Source organism: Lepidochelys kempii, chromosome 1 (genome assembly GCF_965140265.1).
Source record: "Lepidochelys kempii isolate rLepKem1 chromosome 1, rLepKem1.hap2, whole genome shotgun sequence".
NCBI lineage: Eukaryota > Metazoa > Chordata > Testudines > Cheloniidae > Lepidochelys > Lepidochelys kempii.
This window is the reverse complement of record NC_133256.1, coordinates 220,378,277-220,401,794: the sequence shown is the minus strand read 5'-3', so window position 1 is coordinate 220,401,794 and position 23,518 is coordinate 220,378,277. Positions and strand designations below refer to the sequence as shown.

At 41.1% G+C, this 23,518-nt stretch overlaps 1 protein-coding gene across 6 annotated transcripts in view; it reads left to right on the top strand.

Moving 5' to 3' along the window:
* The window catches only part of VWF (von Willebrand factor), a 227,620-nt gene extending 204,873 nt beyond the window's left edge, over positions 1-22,747 (top strand). For 2 of the 6 annotated variants that reach the window (XM_073315040.1, XM_073315034.1), the window contains exons 46-52: positions 468-508; positions 4,554-4,670; positions 8,437-8,535; positions 9,487-9,615; positions 11,195-11,234; positions 19,014-19,111; positions 22,396-22,747. In XM_073315040.1, the coding sequence (XP_073171141.1) occupies positions 468-508; positions 4,554-4,670; positions 8,437-8,535; positions 9,487-9,615; positions 11,195-11,234; positions 19,014-19,111; positions 22,396-22,581 (710 nt within the window). In that variant the 3' untranslated portion in view covers positions 22,582-22,747. Of the gene's footprint in view, positions 1-467; positions 509-4,553; positions 4,671-8,436; positions 8,536-8,634; positions 9,453-9,486; positions 9,616-11,194; positions 11,235-19,013; positions 19,112-22,395 lie in introns of those variants that run through there. The other 4 variants (XR_012155350.1, XR_012155349.1, XM_073315041.1 and 1 more) reach the window with 4 other exon arrangements.
* Positions 22,748-23,518: the final 771 nt, after the last annotated feature.

Here is a 23,518-nt window from a genome sequence, read left to right as displayed (position 1 = left end):
ACAGTGACCATGTTATTACTTCCTCTTTCCAAGTCACTCTCATTGTCTCCTTGTCATCTGCCTCTTAACCTGGCTTACGGAAATACTGGTGCGAGAAGCTGTGAGGATAGGAGTGGGGGAGAGCAGTGAGAGTGGGGAGAAAAAGGAGAAGAGTCTACCACTGATAGAGCAACTATCAGGCGATCTTCTCTAAGTGGGAAGCCTGAACTGTAGGTGACTTCATGTTACATATTTGAAAATAGGTAGCTAAGGAAGATTCAGAAGGGGAATTCAGGACAGCACTGCCAAAATTAGGACCTCTGGCAGGTATCATGCATGGGTAGGCCAAATCTTGCCGTCTTCATGCAGGGACAACTCCCATCAACATCAGTGGAAATTGTACAAGGCATGGAGGATCAGGGCTATAATATATAAAACCTATTGTAGTGCCATAGGTAACACTAATAAGTATATGTTTTCTTTTCCAGAACCTGTGAATGGTTGTGTTCTGAATGGCACTGTTGTCGGGGTAAGATAATATTCTTATGTCAAATGCCTCTAAGATATTTAAATCTTTTAATGAGAATTTGTAGAGTGTGATTTAGCTATTATGTAGTGTGACAAAGTTCCTTCTCTACCTTGGTGGGTCCTGCGCTTATTGGCAGATTTTGCTTCCCTCAGAGAGTCACGGCAGCCCTCAGTTTGGCCACTTTCATGGCTCAAATCTGCCATTCACTCAGATAACCTCATCACTGGCCAGCATGGGGAAAAAAGAGTAAGAACAATCCCCGCAGTTTCTGCTGATCCACCATGTGGGTCGGGGACCAGCTCAGAGACCTTTACTTCTGGTGGAAGCTCCTGTGTTGGGTCAGGATTTGGGGGGAACCTGGGCCTGCCCTCTACCCCAGGTTCCAGCCCAGGGCCCTGTGGATTGCAGCTGTCTAGAGTGCCTTCTGGAACAGCTGTGAGACAGCTACAACCCCCTGGGCTACTTCCCCATGGCCTCCTCCCAACACCTTCTTTGTCCTCACCACAGGACCTTCCTCCTCGTGTCTGTTAACGCTTGTACTCCTCAGTCCTCCTGCAGCATGTCCTCTCACTCCCATATTTGTGAGAAATATGCTGATAGATGATCCTTGCTCATTCCAGAGAAAGGAGAAACTTCCCTCGCCCCACCCAGAGATTGAAGCAGATTCAAACAGGAAGGAAAGCACTCCTCACAGCATCTGAGGGGAGGGGGGAACTCTCCTTTGCTTTTAGTGCTTCTCACTACTTGACCGCATCTCACCCTCAAGATCCGTGACACAATGCCTTGAGAGAAAATTCCTTCTTGACCTCCTCACATCTAGTGGCTGTTTTAACCCTATGCATGATGGTGAGAATGATCAGAGTTAAGCATCTGAGCTCATGTATACCCAAAGCTATCTTTGGCGAGTCTTCGCAGTTGTCCATTGTTTTCTTAAATCCATATTCTGGCAGTATGTCTAGTAACAGAGAATTCCAAATATGCTGATTGCCCTTGAGGGGAACAAGCCCCTCCATGCATTTAACCTAAACTTTAATCTCTAGATTCCAGGAGTATCCATAAATTTTCCTCTTGCTGCTTATTTAAAATATAACTGTCCCCAAATCTCTGTGGTACCTACACACTACAATAAGAACCCTTTTCGGTCTCTTGTTTTTTCACGTAACGTATGCATAAACTTATCTGACCAGAACTACAGCCCTGTCATCATAACATTCCTTCCTTCTGCGTAAGAGATTTCCTTCCCAGGAGAATGAAATCCACAGAGGAACAGAAAATTTCTGTCAGCACATTGTGGGATGAGTTTTTAAGTTGTAATATGCTTCCTTTCTTTGATTCCTATTTACCTTCTCTAGAATATATGCATCCCTATCGGGATTTAGAGTGTCCAAACCTGGCTGCAGTACTCCATGCAGACCCTAATCATGGCCTTAGGTCATGTAATATAACAATTACATTCTCTTGCATTCTAGGATGCCTACTGGCCTTCTGTGCTGCAACTAAACAATGCATTTACACCTGCATGTTGTTGCTAGCCTGAACCTGAAGTCCCTTGCATGAGTGACTCATCTTAGTTCTTTACCCAGCAACATACAGATTTGTCTTACACTTTTCGATCCAAAATGTATTACTGTTCTATATGAGAATCAGCCATTTATTTAATCAAACGTGGTCTTAATTGGGCTATGTGTGTGGAGGGCTTAGATGACACTGGAGTGTTGAAGTGGCTTTGTGCTGGCCTTTTGCAGAGCTGACAGTGTTACCCTGTATGAGTATTCCCACAACACACTCTAAACTCCCCACGTCCTGTCCCAGCATGCGGAATATAAAAGTTGAGACAGATATTCTGGAGTCACTGGTCTGTGATTGTTCCAAAGTCCTGGTCAGGAATCAAGATGGGGTTTCCCCAGGACATTTATACTTCCTGGATTTCAAAACTTTATGCTGGGAATACAAATAAAATAGGCTTAATGTTTAAAAATAGGCTTCATGTTTCATTTTGTATCAAGGGAAAACTTTCTCCATTAACTCATTCAGTGAATAGGTCCAATTTTGGAATCTTTCACTACAGATCTGTTAGATTATTTTGGCCCTTTGTTTTTCCTTAATCCCTTTACATTTCTGTTTTGTATCTGGTTACCAATATTATACTCCAGTAGGTCTATTGCACTCACTCCACTGTTTTAAATAATGCTGCAGGCTTTAAATGCAGGCTTCCAAGCAGGTGGCTGTATTTACCAAATGGAATTAGCTGTAACACTCATCTGTTTTCCCAGGCTTTTATTGAGTGTCATGTTTGAGAGAGACTAGAGTCGTTTTTATCTTTATGGGGGGTTATTTTGGTTGCATTCGCTGACAGTGGGTTAGCAGATGCTGATGTTTTATTATAAGTTTCTCTAGAGAATATATGATAGGTATATTCTACAAATGGAAAAAAAAAATCAGTTCCTTATTTTACTCAGTTCCCCCACACTGTAAGCTCTGTTTGTTGCCTCAAATGTACTGTCAAGGCCCATTACCATGCTGATCCGAGAAGAAATTTATATACACATTACAGGTGGAGCTTATGTTGCAAACATTGGATCCTGACATAAACTTCCCAAAAGTTTGGGGGCATTAGTATCTGGGGGCGGGGAGGTTGTGTGGTTCCAGTTTGTCTTTAATAAATGTAAGCCCAAATTTCTCCCCCCAAAATAACACTAATTTCAACATAAATTTAACTTCTTGCTATTCTACTGAAAAATGTCATTCCTAGCACGTTGGAATTTCAGAACTTTCATTAGCTCCTATGGAGAATCTACATTTTAGTACATTATTCCCTGTATACTGAACTTTCTAGTGGTTTCCTAATCATAGGAAATATGATGCAAAAACCTAGTGCTGCTGAGGCACTCTGTATAATACATTAGCCATTTACTTTAAGAGGCCTGAGTCAAATATGACTATGGTCATAAATGGCAGAAATTTAAGTATTTTGAAGCAAGTCACTAACATCACACAATGTTGAATAACTGGTGGGGATGGGGCAGCGGGGTGGGTTTCAGCACATAACAGGAAGTAGAGCAAGAATGATGTTGCAATTCAGGATTGACTACTTCTGTAGGGCTATGTATTCTGTTTAGGTTCTTGTACTATGTTCATCACTGTGATATCTGAGCACCTTCCGGAGTAAAGAATAATCAAAAAGACTAGAGTTTTTCATATGACATTTCTTCTCCGTTCCTACCCCACAAGGAAAAGTGATGGGTGTGGCTTCATGCCTGGATCCACCAAGTGCTATTATCCTCTCCGATTTATGAGCATGAGCATTCGCTACAAAAGGTTAAAAATAAGAGGGAGGGAAAAAGGTCCTGAGCCAAGTCTACAAGCTTGAGTTGGTAAAATGTTATACATCCATTTGTTTGTACTGAGTGGGATTAGAAGGGGACATGGTATTGGTACTTCCCCCCCACGATAATCTTTAGCCCAGTAGTTAGTTTACTCACCAGGGATGCGGGAAGCCCAGGTTTTAATCCCTCCTCTTGGGCAGGAACTTGAACTCAAGTCTCTCCCTCCCAGGTGGGTGCCCTAACCACTGGGCTAAAGTCATAAGATGGGTGTTACCAAGAATCTAGCCCCAGACTCTTTTTTTTATGGCTAAAACTATTTGGTGAATTTGTGTCAACTCCACAAATGGGTGGATGGAAACTGCATTTTTCATCTAATAAACTATTCATCTGAAAAATTTCACCCTGCCCTCATCGTAACTTGAACTCCTCTACCTAGCGAGCTTGATGGCACTTTTTTTTTTTTAAAAAAAAAGTGAACTCTTGAGGGTTGGCTGCAGATAAATCAGCTAGTTGGGAACAGCCTCCTCCTGTTGTGTCTGTGTGATGATAGAAACATTGGGTCTCTGAAGCTGGGGACAGAAAGCTTTTGGTTGCTATCCTCTGTCCAGAACAGTATTTCAAGATTTAATGAGTCAGTTTCAAGCTAAGGTGAAGTTGCTTATTCTCTTGAGTTTTAATAGAGGATCACTCAACATTGCAAACTGATTCTAATGTTTCAGGTAGGGGAACATCTGATGTTGGACCAATGTACGAATTGTCAGTGTAGCCTCCAGAGGGGCCTGCCTATGAACTACAAACTGACCTGTAGAAAAACCACCTGTGAACCCTGTCCCAAGGTGAGTGGAAATACTATGATCCCAGAATGCTGTGAATCTCTGCAGTCGTAAGGTCACCTCACCCATTGTATGCACCCCAATCTCAGAGTTTACTGCATCCACTGTCCCCCTTCCCAAAAGTCTTGCCAAGGAAGGGTACAGTATGGTCCTGTATCTTTCTGCATCTGTGTCAGAGGTCAAATCCCACTTATGTTCTAAAGCCCCAGTTCAGGAAAGCATTTAATTTTTCATTGTGCTAAGGTCCACAAGTCTGTTACAATGGGTACTTCAGCCTGCTTGCTGTTTGTGGGCTGAAGTAGACTTTCAGTCACTAGCAGCAGGCAATGCCCATGCCCTGAAGTTCCCTACAGTTTTATCTGCCCCCACAGCAGCTGGCGGCTCAGCTGGACCTCTCTGCTGCAAAGCTTTTCTGAGGAAAATTCCAAACTTTATTTCAAATTCCTGCCTAACAATTCAGTGTCTGTCTAATTCCCAGCTGCTTTCCTGGGCTGTATTTGTCTTTTGGGGAAATTTCCCCCTTAGCTCCATTTCCCCTCTGAGGCTTTTGTGGCAGCTGGTGCCCATACAGGGAGACAGCTAGGCTGAAAAAGTCGCAGGCAAAAGGAAAAGTCCATATCTCCTGTTTTCATGCCCCTTATTGAGTATGTCACTAGGAAGCTTGGCTGGTTCTATGGGCAGAGTGCAGTTCTCCATTTCAACTTAATCCAGCCAGGGTTGCCTCTTCCCCCCTTCCCTAGGAAGGCAAGAAGCCAGCAGGATTGGAATAGTCAGCTTTAGGGGCAAGCAGATCTTCCTCCCTCATCTCCATGAGGAGAGTGATGCCAGAAGGACAGTACACCAGATGGAAAATTGCACCTGTGTCATTTTATCCCTCTTCCCTCTTGACTGCTGAGCTCAACTGCCTCCTCTCTTTGGACACAGATGGAGGGGCAAGACACAGCATGGACAATGCCAATGCCAGAGGGTGTAGAACAAGTGGGCAGTAACAGGCCTCTTGGCCCATCATTTCTTTCTTTCTGGCCTCCATTTTATAAGTCCAGAAGATTCATCAGTAGTCACCAGACCAGATTCAACCTGGTGTCACTACGGAAGAGAAACATGGCTATCTTTCTCGGTGATCAGGGACTTGACCTTTCTAATTGGGGGAGATTTTTACCTGACTGAGTGACCTCCTCACTTTACAAGCCATTCACAGGCAGCCAAGTCTGGGCAGGTACCGTCTCAGCCTCCCCTTGGCGTGAAAAAAATCTCAGACTAACCAAAAATAAACAAACAAATTAGGTACTGTCATCTGACACGCTAAGTGCTTCCTCATGCAGTCGGAAGCAATTCTGACAGGGGTATTGCAATTATGGTCTCCCTGGAAAAGATAGTGGGACACAAATCTGTTCCCCTTAGATACAGCTCCATGGCTTTTGCCCTTGAGATCAGATGTGCAGGCAAATCAGTTCCCAGCTCTCTTGCTGGGAAACTTTATGGAAAGCTGAGACTATTCACAGAGTCATTAGAAAAGTAGATTTACAATTTTGGTTTCTGCTAGACATTTTAGAACGGAATACAGGTCCCAAGGTAAAGTGAAACAGTCCCTGAAATACAATAAAGGAGAATAGCACTTGGCAATTGATAGCTAGAACAAGCGCAGGGTGCTGAGGCAAGATTCATAGTGGCCTTCATTTGCCCCAGAGCATTCTGCATGACTCCCATCCTTCCGTACCTGGAGTTTGACCCCTTATTGGTGCCACCTTCTTTCAGTTTGGGAGCAAATGGCTACGTACAACTTGTGTCAAAATATAGTGACTGGACATTGTTCAGAGAGGATACTCTATAGACCTATGCAAGAATCACAGGAACAGCCTTGTCCCATTCCCAATCTCAGGCAGCCCATGGAAATGCCAGGACATGAAACATAGTTTCATTTTACATCAGATCAGAGTGATATAATCCATTCCACATCAAGGGCTGTTCTTTATCCCATTTCGAGCCTCAGAGAGTCCATAACGAACAGAGCAGGGTGACACATCAAAGTAAGTTCTTAAAGGAGCTCTATCTTCACGTTCCCATTTAACCATCACACAGACAATTCTTCCATTTTGCAGATGAATGTCCCCTTTCCCCCTCAATTCCAGACATTACCATTTGATTGTACATGTGCTTCCAGGGACTCTTTCCAGGATCATAGTAGCAATAATATTGGCATTTAGGAAAAAGGAAGTTCACTTTTATCTCTTTCTGGACAATTTTTCTGATCAGGGCTCTGTACAGAGAGAGTGAAACCAGCACATAAACTGAGATGGTTTCTGGAGTATCTTGGATTTGTGATAAAGAGAGACACATATAGTTCCAGGGGAGTCGAGTGTAGGCCTGGGCTGAGGATGAATCCTATTGGGTGCTTTCCTGAATTGGGACCCTGTCTTTCATTCTAATTTCATATTAAAAGCCATTGTCATAAGGAACAAATCACACTTTAGAGTACATGCTCTCAACAAGGAAGGTATCAACCTATGATCAGCCATTGAAATGATGTAAGTAAATGCAGTGCTTTGGGAAGTGCTGCAAACTACAGTAAATTCTATTCATTATTTTATGTTATTTTGTACCATTTTAGGTGCATTTTAAACTCAATTTTTTGCTAGCAGATAAATTGAAAGGTTAGCCCTAAATAATAATAAAGTAGTATTTTTTCTGATGGTTTAATGGTTATTATAGCGCACAACCTGAGAACCTCATTCTGGTCCTTATAGCACTACCCAAATTGAACGACTGTTGCAGGGATCATTACACTTACTATATTTTTAAAGTAGATAAAATGTTTCCTTTTAAAAAATTTGTCTAAACAAACCTATGGAAACATATATGTATCGGCTCACTCCGGAAGTGTTTGTTTGTCTTAAAAAGATTCAGCTCCTCATAAGCAGCTATTGGTTAAGTTTAGCAGCTGGAGAAGTTGTAGTGGGGACTTTTATTGTCTTCATACGTTAACTCAATTCCTTTCTGGTTTTCTCTATCTCTTTCTTGCCCATAACCTGCCTTCCCTACTATCCACTGCTGATTGATCTCTCTGTCTTCTGCTTCTTTCCCCCCATCCTTCACTTCCTTCCCCCTTCACCACTTCTCTTTGTCCCCCTACTTTATCGGCCAGTTTCTCCATCCTTTGATTCTCTCTCCCCATCCCTCTCCCTGCTATTCTCACCATTTCCTCCTCCTCCAGTCCACTCCTCCATCTCTTTCCTTTACCTTCTCATCCCACCTTTCTCTGTTCCATACTTCAGTCTTCCGCTCCGGCCTAATCTCTCCTCCTCCCACCTTCCCTTCTTTTATACTGCCCACCAATCTCCTGACCCTTCTTTTCCTAGTCTAGGTTTCTCATGCATCTTTGCAAGTTGTGTTGGCTTTAGGGAGAAGTCTTGCCTGATGCTGCATGTAAGGTTCATATGGCACACGCAGCATTTTAGTCACTTGTGCTTCATGGCCCTGATCCAGCACCATAATTTTGCCATTGATGTCAGTGGACATAGGATCAATCAGGCCTGCACATATTATGCAATGCAGCATCCATATAGTATACCACACAAGAACAGCACAAGAGATAATGTCAAGCTTTATAAAAATCATTTAACTAGACTATGCCCATCCAAGACTTTTAGAGATGTTTTGATGAACGTAATTTTGTTAACTGCATATCCAAAACTTACATTCAGTTTGTGAGCGAGGGTGGAGGGGCCCAGAGAACCAGAAAAATGCCACAGCGAATTTACTTGCATTGTAGAACCACAGGATGGAAGTAATCAGCGGTTCCTGCTGTGGGAGATGTGTGCCAACTTCATGTGGTATCAAGTTGAGAGATGGAACAATCCTATATCTGAAGGTCTGTTTTAAGCATATTCATTTTTGTTGACGAAGCATAAATGTCATCCATGCTTTTAATTGAGGCAACTGGTACACCTATTCTTTTGCCCCTCTTCAGTTAGACAGTTAGACAGCAGCTGCAAACACCAATATTTTCAAAGCAATTAGAGATGTGTGAGCCCAAAGATCCCATGTTTTGGATTAAATTCAAACAAATATGAACAAGACAGGAACAAATAAAGGTCAGTACAACATATGAATCCAGCAGAACTGTCCCTGGATTGATGTTTGAATTCAGTTGCCCTGTTGGTTATAGCTTAATACCTGTTCATCATTCATTTCATTAAATGACCAGCAGCTATTGGAAATGGACCTGGGGCACTCCCTTAAACATCAGAGGCTCTTTGCTCGTTAAAAAGCTGGCAGCGTGTCTTAGGAAGAAGCATGTATGTACCTTTTTTCATTAGTTCGTTTAGGTCTAATTTTTGATCTTTTGAGAATCTCCCCATGGTAACTAAGGTTAAATATTCATATATATGTTTTCCTCAAAAGAGAGAACACAAAGCTACAAACTTAGGGCCAAATCCCCAAGTTTGTTGTTCACATTTTACTCAGTCCTTATTCAGCAAAACTCCCCTTGGAGTCAATGGGAATTTTGCCAGAGTGAGGACTCAGGCAAGGACATTGGATTTTGGCACTTAATAAGGCTGCAGGGTACGTGCTTTCTCACATGTCTGCAGAGTACCATGCACATTGAGGGCATCATATAAATAAATAATTAAAACTAGAAGGTCTTACTGACACACAAATGTACTTAGCAAAGTTTTCCATATTTTGTAATCCTCCCTGCTGAGGCATATGAGCTGAATGACAATGAAATAATAGAAATAGTCAAACTTTATAGTTTCCTGAAAACTGTGGCCTTCCAGGTTGTTTTTGTGCTAAGCTAACAGCTCTTAAATCTTTACAGCCGAATGAGACAATTCAAGATGGCTGTGACAGTCATTCTTGTAAAGTAAATGAGAAAAGGGAATTTATCTGGGAAAAGCGAATCACTGGCTGCCCTCCATTCGATTCCAGGAGATGTTTGGCTGAAGGAGTAAGTAGTGAAATGGGTCGTGCTTGCATGTTTCCGAATATATTCTGTCATGTTTATGGGGCTTTATATAACTCCTGTATGTGTATTAGGAACGGGTAACTTAAGCTTCCACCTTACACCTCGGCTAAATTGAACCCAAACCTTTTTTTTAGGTTCAGAAAAGGTTGGGTTTTTTTTAATTTTAAATAATACATGTCACAGGCTCCTGCATATCCTGGTTTCAGATTGGACTGTAATAAACATGGGAAAGGCTGATCTTCCAGTATTTCCAGCCCATCCAAAGCCAGGAAGTGCTGGGAACCAGAGGGGGAATGCTGATCTCATGATGTTCTTAGTCCAGTTTTCAGAGCAAAGGGGTATGGAGAAGCATCTGATCTTTTGGAGTCTCAGTGGAACTGAACCTCCAAACTTTGCGTTTCATCCATCACTAAAGTGCATGTGTGCATACAATGTAGGGGCAGATGCTGGCTACTCTTGAGTATGAAGATGGGAGGAGAATGCAGACAGCCTTCCCCTTTGCGTAGGGAGCAGTCTACATCCAGGTGCTTGCACTCTCTTAGTGCAATAACATGGGGAGTGGTAGCACGGCTGGACATGCTAGTTGTGTCCCTCCGCACCCAACCCCTTCTGCATTGCTTGATAATTTGAGGCCATCCTTGAGTTGGGATGTGGAATGCAAGCTATGTTCTTTTAAAGGCTACAGCAGTTGCTGCTACTGCAGGTTTCTGCCTGCCTGTGTCTCTTTCTTATAACACAGCAGTGGGGAGTGAGGCCACAGGCAAGCCCACCCTTTATAGTGGATTTGTCTCATACGTGCAAAAAGTGAACAGTGATTTTGAGATTCATTATTCAGAAAGATAAAAGTCTTTTATGAAATCTGTACTCCTTTTTGCTGTCACTACTGCACATACCTTCATAAACTGGAGAAGAGATATATAAAGGAAAACTATTTGAAAAATAATGGGATAGGCCCAAAACCGTAGGCTGGGAGTGTATTATCTCCCTCTGATGGTCTCATTTTCAAACCAAAGGGTAATAGTTTGCTTTTTAATTGGAAAGTCCCACTATCCAGCTCTCATTTTTTTAAAATACATTTTCCAAATGTATCTTGGACCTAAATATGTTCCTATTCAGCTACTGACTCTCACAGGTTCAGGTGATTCTCTGAAGCAGGGTCAGAGATCCCGGGGTGGCACTGGCAGCCATTTTAAAGAAATGTAAATGAAAATATAATTACATGTGCCCCACTTTTAACCCTCAGTAACACAGAAAGTCATCAGAGTTGTGGCTCCAAAAGTTGGTTTGTACATCTAATGACATTCAGGTGTTATAAGATAATGATGCCCCAAGAGCAACATCAGTTGGTTGTGTGGAAAAACTTAAAAGCTGTTTAATATTCCTGAACTTAAATGATGTCAAATAGGAAAATTAGTATTTCTGCAGACTTCTATTATATGTATAACACAGGAACATAGTTCATAACTTCTTATTATAGAGAAACTGAATATAAGTATGACTATTTTTAGATGTGTGTGTAAATATTGTTTGTGCCTAAACTGGAGCATGTGTTCTCTCTTAGGGTAAAATCGGAAAAATTGACAATACCTGTTGTGAAACATGTAAGTAATTATGCTACAAATAGAAAAGGAGTACTTGTGGCACCTTAGAGACTAACCAATTTATTTGAGCATGTCCGATGAAGTGAGCTGTAGCTCACGAAAGCTCATGCTCAAATAAATTGGTTAGTCTCTAAGGTGCCACAAGTACTCCTTTTCTTTTTGCGAATACAGACTAACACGGCTGTTACTCTGAAACCTATGCTACAAATGTCTTTCTTTTACAACCTCTCAAAATGTAGTCTACTACATAAGAAGCCATGTTTTACATTTATGATATGGGTACAGTAAAAGAGAGCTAATTCAAAAAATCCAAACAAATGTCAACACTGATTCACATATTTCTGTGACTAAAATCACCAAGTTTGTCTCACTGTGACTTGTGTGGTCATATTATTCATGATTGTTTAGACAACAGCAGGGTATGCCTAGAAAACATTGGCAAATCTCCAAAATTTCACACATTTTAGCGTGAATAATCAGTCATTCCAAAATGTATTATGAATGTTTATTATTCATCATTCATTATTTTCCTGTTGAAACAATTTCAGTAATTTAACCACAGAGCAGGAACAGCTCCACACAAACTGGGTGACCAATCAGTCAACCCGATATTGAATATATAAAGCAAATGTTTTGTGAGCACTCAGTAGGCTTAAAATTATTTAGTAAAACAATCCAGTGAAAACTGAAAACTGAATAATAAATATGGAAGTCATGATCTGTTCATGAATAATTTAATAACCAGAAAATGAGATAAATTCAGAACAAGTGTGTATTCGTAATGCCTAGTTTGACTGGGTCTCAAAATAAAGTTTTGGCCAATCCTTCAAACCCTTAGTCATGTGATCCTTACATAAATAATGCCATTCATTTCAGTTGGGCTATTCCAGAGGTTAGGGTTTATTTGCACGAATAAGAGTTGCAGTATTGTGCAATTATCCCCAAACTAACCTTTGAATATTCCTATGAAGTGAGCTGTAGCTCACGAAAGCTCATGCTCAAATAAATTGGTTAGTCTCTAAGGTGCCACAAGTACTCCTTTTCTTTTTGCCTATGAACATAAGGGCTTTAAATTTGAAACTTTGCAAATAAATTGGTGAATAATTTGAAGTTATTTTAGCTCTTAACAAAAAGACTTCTTTTTAAGGTCAAAATGTCAGCACTTCGTGTGCCCTCTGTTCTCTCTCTTTTATTTGTTCTGGGCATGTGCTAATAAATAAAAGATGGCAAGCACAGCAGACCATCACTGCACAACCATGGTAATTGCTGTAACAATACACCACTTTGGGGAAGTTAACTCCGAGCATTTGCTTCCATGGCCTGTCTACATATCAGTGAGTTCCGGGTTTAAGAAATAAAAGTCAGGAAGCTATTGGGATAATAGACTATCGCTGAATGGCTCACACAGGTAATTTAGTTAAGAGGGCTTTTATCTACCAGGCTTCAGGCAAGGAATTAATATTGAAAATTGTCTATTAAGCCTTACAGATTTCCACATTATACTTAAAAGATTGGGGGAGACTTGTCAGTGGGAAAGGGTTGGGTGTGTGTCAATTTTTATGAATGTGTCAAGATGCTAATTAGATTTTAGAGCTGAAATCTAACAAACTAGATACGTGTTATAGCCAATATAGAATGGAATCCAATAGGATAAGACCTTTCTATTGATTCCAGGGAGCTAGCTTACTAATTTTAACACTGGGTTCTTTTCAGGACACTTGAACACTTTATTAATTCACCCGGCACCAGATTAGTAAACAATCAGCAATTCACCATTCAAGTGTAGACACAGCCAAATTGTGCAAACAATTATTACAGACTAGAGTTGAGGCTCCACAGTTATAGCACGGAACAATGCGAATCACCAAGATTTCTCATTACATTTACTGATGACCATAGAGTTTAAGGCCAGAAGGGACCACCTGATTATCTAGTCTGAGCCTGTGTATCAAAGGCCACCGACAGCACCCTGCACCCATACACTAAACCCAACAACCGAAATGAGACCAAAGTATTACAGCCCACAGGAGACTAGACTATTATGTGCCACAGGCAGAGAACAGGAGAGGCTCAATTCTTTAGTGCCTAACACATTTAGCACACTTCCAAGGATACACTTGTCTTTCAGGCACGTTTAAGAGTGTGGTCCCTGCTGTTTGAATGGATTGGACCAAAAGGTACACATTTAGAATGTCAAAAGCAATTGCTTAAAATTGTTGTTTTAAACCTCTCTTAGGCCAATGTGCTTGGGCTTACAATGGAGAGCATGCATTAGTTAAAATAAAAAACAGGGTTACTTGGTGTCTCGCTAGAGAGTGTAGACATAATCAAAATAACCTGCTGTTATTTATATTAAAAAACAGAAAGGGAAATACAATTTTTTAAATGAAATCTCATCACTTTGTCTTATCCTTTTAAACCTGGGATGTGAGGAGAGTCTTTTCCATGACACTGGTCCTGGCATTCGTCACACTGGGGGATTCAAATTTGGGGTGAAGACAAACTGATGGGGCAAAACAGATTATCTATGATATTTGATTTACAAGGCAAACAGATGTATAGTTTATAGTTGGGGGTGAAAAGATGGTTTGGATTTCTTGGGGTAACAGGCAGTTTGCCTTATTGACCTTCGAGCTCACAGCAGGTTATTTCTAGTTTGCTTAAATTGCATCTTCCCCACTCATTTCTTGACCCACTCACAAAGTGAAGTAGGAAACTTTTCATTAGAAAATAGGATGTTAACCTTGCCTGGTAACTTTTTGGAGTTCTTTTTAGCTAGCTTGGGAGGAAGAAAGAAGTTTTGTCCATATCCAAATTATGAGAGATTCTTGCTTAGGCGATTAACAATGCTCTCATTAGCCATTTTAGTTTCTATTCTTGGGGAGTGGAACTCCCAACTGTAGCTTATCTGTGTGTTCTTAGACAAAGTGTCTCACACAATATGAACCATTTTCTTATTGTCTTCACTTCCTAGGTGGAAACTATTTTGGAATAAACCGAGGTGGATAGCTTTTCTAATTTTTGAGGGCCAGGAGGAATTAATGGTTATTCATCATTCAAGGCATATCTGTTCTCTATATCTCTTACAGACTTTAATTAACAAAGTGGGAAAATATTCTGCACACTGTAAGGAAAATACAAAGAAAAATCCAAGTTCCAAACCATGCTGATGTCCCTACATATGTTTTACAGATGTCAAAAAAATGAATTCACCTCTGTTGGTATAGGGGTTGAAAATTACACCCTTCTGTGCCAGCAGGGGCTACTTTACCCAAGGGAGGGTTCACACCCAGGGAAAGCAGGTGGCATTTGCTCTCAGGCTATCTCTGCCATTAGGTGCTACCAGGTGAGAATGATTTTAAATTCTGACTCTGGTTCCTAAGGAGCATCACCTGTAGAGGGGAAGTACTAAATCAGCTTTGGCCATGCCATCCTCCAACCTGTGCCATGCACTGTTACATTGGCACTGACTAGCTCTGGAGAAAAGCTTGTAGGTGTCTTTCTCCACTGCAGTCTTCTTCCTGGCATATTCTCCGCTCCCATGGGCTCTCCACAGGCTGGCATATACAGAGTCCCTCGTGATAGAGAAGAGATGGGAATTGGTTATAATGAATATAAAGGGGCTTGTTGACTGAGGCCACTTTACACAGACTGACCCTGTGGTTCTCCCTGACTCTGTAGCTCCCAGGCTCACTAAGGACAACCTAGGGTGACCAGATGTCCCGATTTTATAGGGACAGTCCAGATTTTTGGGTCTTTTTCTTTTATAGGCTCCTATTACCCCCCACCCCCATCCCGATTTTTCACATTTGCTATCTGGTCACCCTAGGACAACCTGTCCTGTCTAGTGTCACCACCAGGTGCTGGCCTCGACAAAGAAGTCATGGAAAGCATTGCTGACTCCCTTAAGGGAAGAGTGCTTTTCCCATTCGGACATGAACCCTCCAGCCAATTAAACATTGGTATTAGAATAATAGCATCGTAGAAATATAGGGCTTGAGAAATCATCAAGTCCAGCCCCCTGTTTAGAGACAGGTAAACCTAGACCATCCCTGACAGGTGTTTGTCCAACCTGTTCCACAACTTCCCTTGGAAGCCTATTTCAGAGCTTAACTCTCCTTATAGTTAGAAAGTTTTTCCTAATATCTAACCTAAGTCTCCCTTGCTGCAGATTAAGCCCATTACTTCTTGTCCAACCTTCATCAGACATGGAGAACCATTGATCATAATCCTCTTTATAACAGCCCTTAACATATTTGAGGCCACTTTATACAGACTGATATGATTGGAAGGGATTCCCTTCTAGTGGTAAGTGGAAGGAAGGACAGTGACTCTGACATGAGATCTCATTGATGGGGTGGGTTAAAGTGAAAAAAAAAATAAAAAAGGAACTGGCCTGAACTTTCTGTTTAGGATGCAGGAGGTCACTTTTCTTATTCTCCCCAAAGACACTAATGACTCCAACTTAATAAGTGCCATCCCAGTTGTCAGTCATTATACAGTAAGTCCTAATATTTCAACGGAACTACAATTATATATTTAAGAGCAGTCTGTATGCAAGATAATAGAAAAATCACAAACAATCAGCTTGAGATTTTAAAAACCAACTAAAGGCGTTAGCCACATTGCTCTAATGGAAATTAATTGTGTGGTTAAATGTTCTAGTTGGCTTGGAACATCTGAGCCTGTAAATTTACAGTCAAGATCAGAGAGAAGAAAAGCCATCCTTAGCATTTATAGTAAATGCACTGTATGAATACTAACCCTTCAGTCTTGACAATATATTTACCTTAAACATCATTTACACCAATGGTTCTCAAACTTTTATACTGATGACCTCTTTTGCATAGAAAGCCTCTGAGTGCAACCCCTCCTTATAAATTAAAAACACTTTTTTATATAGTTAACACCATTATAAATGCTGGAGGCAAAGCGGTGTTTGGGGTAGAGGCTGACAGCTTGCGACCCCCCATGTAAGAACTTTGTGACCCCCTGAGGGGTCCCGACCCTCAGTTTGAGAACCCCTGATTTACACACATTCCCTCACTCCCTCTCTAACACACCTAATTTCAAAAGGAGCTCTCTATCTGATGATCAGATCTCCTTCACACTACTCAGGCTACTAGCTTTGAGTCAAATGGTAATCTTCCTCTAGTGCACAATTTTCCTTCTTTATCCCATCGCTTTAATTAAATGTCTGTCATGGCCTAAAGATTCATCAAAGCCCCCAATGTATAATAAAGTAATATGTAGCCTGTTACCTATACCCCAGATAATAGAATAATCAATTTCTTGTGGCTGTAAAGGTTGATATACAGGTTGCATAACCTTTCCAGGTCATTCAGCCTACTCAATATAAAAAAAATAACTGTTAAAAAAATAGATTCTGTTCAGTTAAAGGTGCAAATCAAGGTGTTGACTCTGGTCTATATATTGGCCGGGGCATTGGCTGTCTGTGAAGCCATCCTCCCTCTCTGTGGTGTACCAAGGCAACTGAGGTCAGCTTGCGTGAATGGTTCCTTGTCTTCAGCACGAGGGAGTTGGTAGCAGAATATTTTCAGGGCTGGGTGCCTTCCACTCTTGTACTTGCTCCCCAACTGCTTCAATAGAGCCTGTTATTATGGGCCTCAGGAAATAGTGCTGGGTTTATCATTTTTCTTAGGCTTTTGCCTGCAGGAGTGAGATGATAGGAAGTGGTGGTGGCCTGGGATATGGTGGTTTGTAGGGAGAGGATGGTCCTTTTCTTTCCACCCCTGAAAGAAGCATAGTTGTGTCTCTGCTATTCATCTTCCCCCAACCCCCTTCTGATCTTGACACTGTCCATTTCATTAAATTATGTACATGTGACCTGACCTCTTTGAAGGGGGTGTGACTTATGAAATCCAAAATAAATCAACCAATTTGATGTGATTGGCCAATACATCTCTCAGCTGGGAGCAAAGAAACATTGAAGATATGGCGACAGTCTGATGACAGTTATTTTGAAATGGGATGTGTGTCAACTATTGTGACTGTCTGAGTCTGCACTCTGCTTGGACACGTTTTATCAAGCAAAGGGATTAAAGCGCTGAAAGTGAGCTAGCATTTCCAGCCTTGCAGCCAGCAAACACTTTTCACTCTTGTGGAGCTTTTTTCAGATCACTTGTGAAGTGCTAGAAAGGCAGAAAAGCAATAAGGCTGGAAATGTTATCTTGAAAAAGAGATGGGAAGCTGCTCCTTTAGCTGATGAGAGGACACTTAAGTCAAAGGGACTTGGTCAATTTCTTTGGTCAGTTTGCAGCTGACTAGCTGATTGCAATGTTCTGTCCGAATGAATGGTTGTGGAGAGGGACAGTACAGAAAGTAAAATATATATTCTAATCGATAAAGAATCAACCTGAGCGCTGAATAGTAGGCTTCTCCCGGTCGTGGAAGATTCACTTGCTAGCTAGAGTTAAAGTAAGAGTTCATCTTGACATGCAGGAATGGTGCTGTATTAACGCTGCAAATGAAGAACTGCTTCCTATGTGTAGAAAGGCCACTTAGAGGCGAATTACCTCCTTTGCAAATCATTAGCTAGCATGGGAAAATGAATAAAGTGGTTGGGCCAAAGTATCTTATCATATGTATAAAATCCAGATCTGTACAGGGCTGGTGGGAGGGAAAAGAGAACTGCTATCCAGTAATGACCACAGCCTATGGGCTGCAGTAGCCCAGCTTCATGGAACCAATCAACAGCACTCTGGCTCCTCCCTAAGCCTAACAGCATCCTACCGACAAACACACTCTGCAGGTCTAGTGCTGTATTGCCTTTTATGTGGATTCTTCGTGAGGTGGAGGGGGGGACAGTCAGCATTTATCCTCTAGTGTCAAGAGCACCAAACGGCAGTTGCTCAGGGTGGAATCCTGTCCCCATTAAAATCAATGGCAAAACTTCCATTGACTGAAGTCAGGCTTTTACCCTCCAAGTCCAGCAATGGGAATGGAGAATTTAACCCCATTATTTTCATGCCGCAAAATTGAACATACATCTCAGAGTAAATTTCCATAGGAAATAACCCTGTCAGTCCATTTTGAAAGCTGGTGCTGACAAGGGGAAGTTTCAATCCAAAAGTCATTTCTGATGTTCATTTCTTGACACCCCTTGGAACTGCACCTTCTTATGCCAGTGATGCTAAACATAGCACAGTGTTTATTTCAGTGAAAGAATGTGATCCCTTTCTGCAGTATATTCCCTGACTCTTGAACTTGGGGGCCAATCAAGACTGACAACTAATGACTTATCCAGTTGTGAGTTAATGGGAAAGGGGTGTGCTTTGCTGGTTGTAACTTATTATGGGCTGGTCTAGACTTAAAACGGTGCAGTGGCGTAACTGCACATCTTTTATTTGTTAAAAATAATCCATCAAGAATCCTATTTGGGAAAAAAATAACAGGACATAGATTTATAATAAATATTATTCAATGGAACAAGGGCCAGGTGAGGTGCTATCCTGGGGCTTTAACATATTGCTGGTCATTCAGCAAGGCATTCTTTTACTGTTGTTGTTTCTGATTGGTTTATGCAGGAACTCAGCGGTATTCTATGGAATTTTAAGGCTGCAGTACGGTATATTCACAATACCCTGTGTTAATTACCACATGGAAACATATCTACTTCTTTTACGAGGGGTCTTGCTAATAATGGCATATGGCCAATGGCAAGTTTTGTGTGTACTAAACAGAGAATGGTGCCAGAATGTTTTTTTTTTAAAAAGTCTTCAACCGTTGGCAGATTCCCCTTCTTTCTTGACTTGGTAGGTATAGAAGCAGAATGCAGACAAGTAAGTTCCAGGCTGACGTATCTGAATATCAATGGCTGTGAGGCTGTAGATGGAGTGCTTATTTTCCAGTGTGAGGTAAGAAAAATCTATTTCCATTTTGTCAGTACAGAACTGTGGCAAAACACGACACACTTTCAAAGGGAGTGGTTTGCTACATTTTTGCATAGTAGGAAATCACAGTGCTATTTCCCTCCTCTTGCTAGGTAAAGGTATGACTCTTTCATGTATTCAGCCCTTGCTGCTCAAAGCCAAGGTAAATGGCCTTTGCACAGGGTATCTCAACAAGGTTTGTTGAAGGGAATTAATTTGCTTCTCTATTCCACCCAAGGGCAAGTCACTGGCTCTTCACTAGTTTCCATTCCACTCAACAGAATGGAACATTGACTTCTGTCTCTGCACCAGTTATGCAGGAGTTTCAGCTGTGTACATTTGATTCCATTTAGTCTAACCTGATTTTCCCCCTGTTTGGGGCTGATAAGAAAACCCACTTCAGAATACACAGAAGCTCCATTCCTGTTGCTTCTAGTTCCTGGAGAGACATGTGGGTATTAAATTGCCCTGCTGGGATCTTCTGCACTTAAATGAATTTCACCCTTAATTTTAAGGGGCCCAGTTTTCAAATCTGTGACCCTAAGGTTAGGCACATAAATCCCCCTCTAGACTCCTAAGTCAACACATCAATTCCTAAATAAGTATTTAGGTGTCTAACATGTAAGCACCCAGGTTTAAAAACTGAGCTCTGTAGGATTTGATGTGACTTCAGTATTTGAGCCCACACACTGTGCTCTTCTGCTTCACATATCCCATCAATTTCCATAATTTGAACAAAAGTGTAATGCCACGGGATTCTCCTCCCCATCACTCCGCTCATGTAATACAGCAGATACAATCTGAAACAGGAGCAGAACATTCCTTCCAGATGTCCCCTTCTATCTTTGATAGATGGCACTGGGAAACAAATGAGAAGCTCGGTTCCCAGGCTGGCTGCAACAGAATAACTTCCCATTCTGTTTTTATTATGCCTGAATTTTTCCTTTAAACCCCACTGGGATTAGGGAGGGTAATTTCTTTTATCACCTTCTCATAGGGATAATTTCTTTGACTGCTGTAGTTGCCAAACGGAGCATCTTTCTCCTTTCTGTGACCAGCTGGAAAGGGGTGGAGTTGGGTGCAGTGACTCGGGACCAGGTGCCCCAGAGTCTTCAAGGTTCTCAAACCGTAAAACCCTTAAGGGAAGAGGACATTTCAACAGTTCAGAAATGCTGTCCAATACTTGCTTAACTCCGAAATAAGAAAACTGCTGCATTATCATCTCTGTCCACTAAGTCAGTGGCTATTTGGGTCTTGTGGCTATGAAAGATCCAGGGCAGATTTCCTAGTGTGAAGATTTTAATTCAGAAAACTGGCCATATTTTATTTTGGGTAAACACGTGGGCCCAGAAAAAGGGACTTAAGCACTGTGATGCTCAGTGTCACAAAAGCTAACTTTTAGGTGCCTAGAAAAATCACAGGAACAACACTGATCCACAAAGCCTGAGTTAGGTGCCTCAGCTCCTATACAATACATGGGGAGAGATAGGCACCTTAGAACGTGATCCACAAAGCCTGCAAACTAGGTGGGGAGCTGCCTAAGCTAGCCCATGGGAGACACCGATGACAAGGGTGTATGCTAAGCTCCATCCCTCTCTTGGAGATTAGTGCCTAAGTCTGGGCTGCAGGGGGGCACCTGTTTCTGTTTATGATTCACAAGCCAGGGAAGATAGGCATTCTGCCACCTAAGTGATGTGCAGGTGTGCTCAGAGGCTGCCTATCAGATCAATTGGAATTGGGCAATGCACTTATGAGCTCCGCTCCTAAAACCTCTTGTTATTGGTAGAGCGGAATCACTGTTGTTTTTCTTCTCAGAAATGCTAGCAAGTGATCCTTACAAACCTGTACATTAAGACCTATACAATGGTTTAGAAAAGTACAAGCTACCATGTAAATTGTTGTTGTGCTTGTAGCCCTTCCTGAGGGAAACCCACCATGGATTTGATTGCACATAAGGACTTAGGAAAACTAAAGTGAAGATGACAGAGTTTGGGCTGTTTATGATTAATTTGGTTTGGTTTTACATATTGTAAATAATAGAGAAACAGAACATGGATAGCTGCTAATGTACAAAATAATGGTATGATACAACATGATCTGTATACATTAGGGAAACAGGCAGAAGAATAAAATGTAACAAGGATAAGCACGAATGGCTGCACAAGTATTTGTTAGAAATCAAAGAGGCGTATTCAGTTTGTGGGTTTTTTCATTATGTTTGCGATAAATGCAATTGAGTTGTGTAGAAACAGTATTGTACAGATGGAATCAAAGAAATATTTTTTCCTCTTTATGCAGCACTGGTAAAACCGAATACTGTGTAGAGGTGGTTGGAGAATTTTTTTCCAGAAAATTGTGATGAAAATAGAAAATAAAAAATAATTTATAAACATTTTCATTGGCTAATTTTGACTTTATAAAAAAAACCCAGAAACATTTTCATTTTTTTGACAAAAAGTCAAAATTCAACAACAGAAAACCAAAATTGTTTGGCCAAAAATGGCTGAAAACCAATCCTTGATTTTCCACCCAGAAACCAAGAGCTTTTGTGGAAAAATCTGACACTTTCCTTAAAAATTTTCATTTAGTCAAACAAATTTAAAACAGCTGCAATACTGTGTACAGTCTGAGTTGCTGTAATAGAAAACAGATATAGAGAAACTGGAAAAATGTGGAAAAGGAACTAACGCATTTGGAGAGAATGGTGTGAGGGAAGCAATGAAGGTGATTAGGGTGCAGGGCAACAGGAGTTATGGATGTTCTAGAAATAAATGAATCAGAAGTAAGATGCCTCTGGCCTGTCTTGTACTTTGAAGTCCACAATCCCCTGTTAGATCAGGCTTAACACAATTCTTTTCAAATTTTAAAGACTGTTGTAATAATGCTGCCCAAAGCCCCACTACTATTGTTTCCTATTGTTATCTGGGACTGTCAAACTTACCACAATATTGTAAACATTCTAAGATATTTTAGTGAATGAGCTTGTTTGTGTGACATTAACTGTTGCTCAGGATTACCTTACGCGTGTAAACACGTCAAGGGAGATGGGAAATAATATTTTGGCATTTGGCTGAAAACATGAAGCATGAGACCAACAACCAATGAAGACTAATCAAATGAATCCATTCCAAAGTCCTGGCAAAAACTTCCATTAGCTTCCTTGGGGCTGCTTGGATAAAACGGAGAGCAGATTTTGGACCTTTATCAGAAATCTGTGGAGTAAAATATCATTTGGCAAGATTCAAACTTTGTATCTGTTTCACTTTCAGGGCAAATGCAGAAGCAAAACTAAGTACTCTATTGAAATGAATAGACTTGAAGATGAGTGCACCTGTTGTTCAGCTACTCAGACAGTTCCGGTGAACGTCCCCCTGCGCTGTGCCAATGGCACAATGGTGCAGCATGAAGTACCATCCGCAGTGGAGTGCGAATGTTTCTCTCGTCAATGTACATAGTAAACCTTTCCAGAAGCTGCTTCATTTAACCTTTATTTTTAATGGCCAAGGAATTTACCATGCAAATCTTACTTTCTTTATTTAGACTGTTTTCTTCCAAATGATTCTGTCCATTGCACTCATTGTATCAACATACCAAACAATAGAAGTAAAGCTTATTTAAGAGCATTTTTTGACTGTTTTACTTGGGCTACTGTGACCTGTACTGTGTCCGTTCTTTCAAGGGATGTCACTCATTTAAGATCAAAGTTACCTCTGTTCTACATAAATTTGGTTTCCCCTCATTTTTATCACTGAATATTATTTACCTCAAAAGAAAGAAAATGAACATGAAAATATGAACCAGAGCTTACGGCAGGAGTTATTTACACCGAAGGAATGAATCCCATGGTATTTCAAGTTTCCTGACCAAATAATTTATTTGTTTCCCTCATATTGGGTCTTTGCCACACATTGTGTCTCACTTTTAGGCCTCAGCAGCTTGAAAGGTATGATGGGATACCTTAGAGAGAAAGATGATAATGTTCTCAGCAAACTGAAACATAGCTGACTATGACTCAGTCAGCCAAGTATCACTTTGCAATGTGTCTACTAATGAATGCTAAAGAGACTCCTTAGTGCTGGTGGAAGGTGCTGATTGACATCCTTGAAGTTCTCTATTTATTCATAGGCAGTGCAAGCATCCATTATTCCAGAGAGAGACTGATTCTGGTGATGGGATCCTCTGCTCCAGTTCCAAATCAATTCACATTGATCCTCTAGATCTGTCTTTGCCTCCCCGCAAATCCATCACTGGTGTTTCCTATCTAAAAGATAACTACAAAGCATTACCCCATAGTAGTCCTGGTTTCCCTAATCAAAAAAGCCCCAACTTCCTTGTGAGTCAACCATCATATACATTTTTTGTCAAGTCTGCTTGTCTCAAGATCTATTCCCT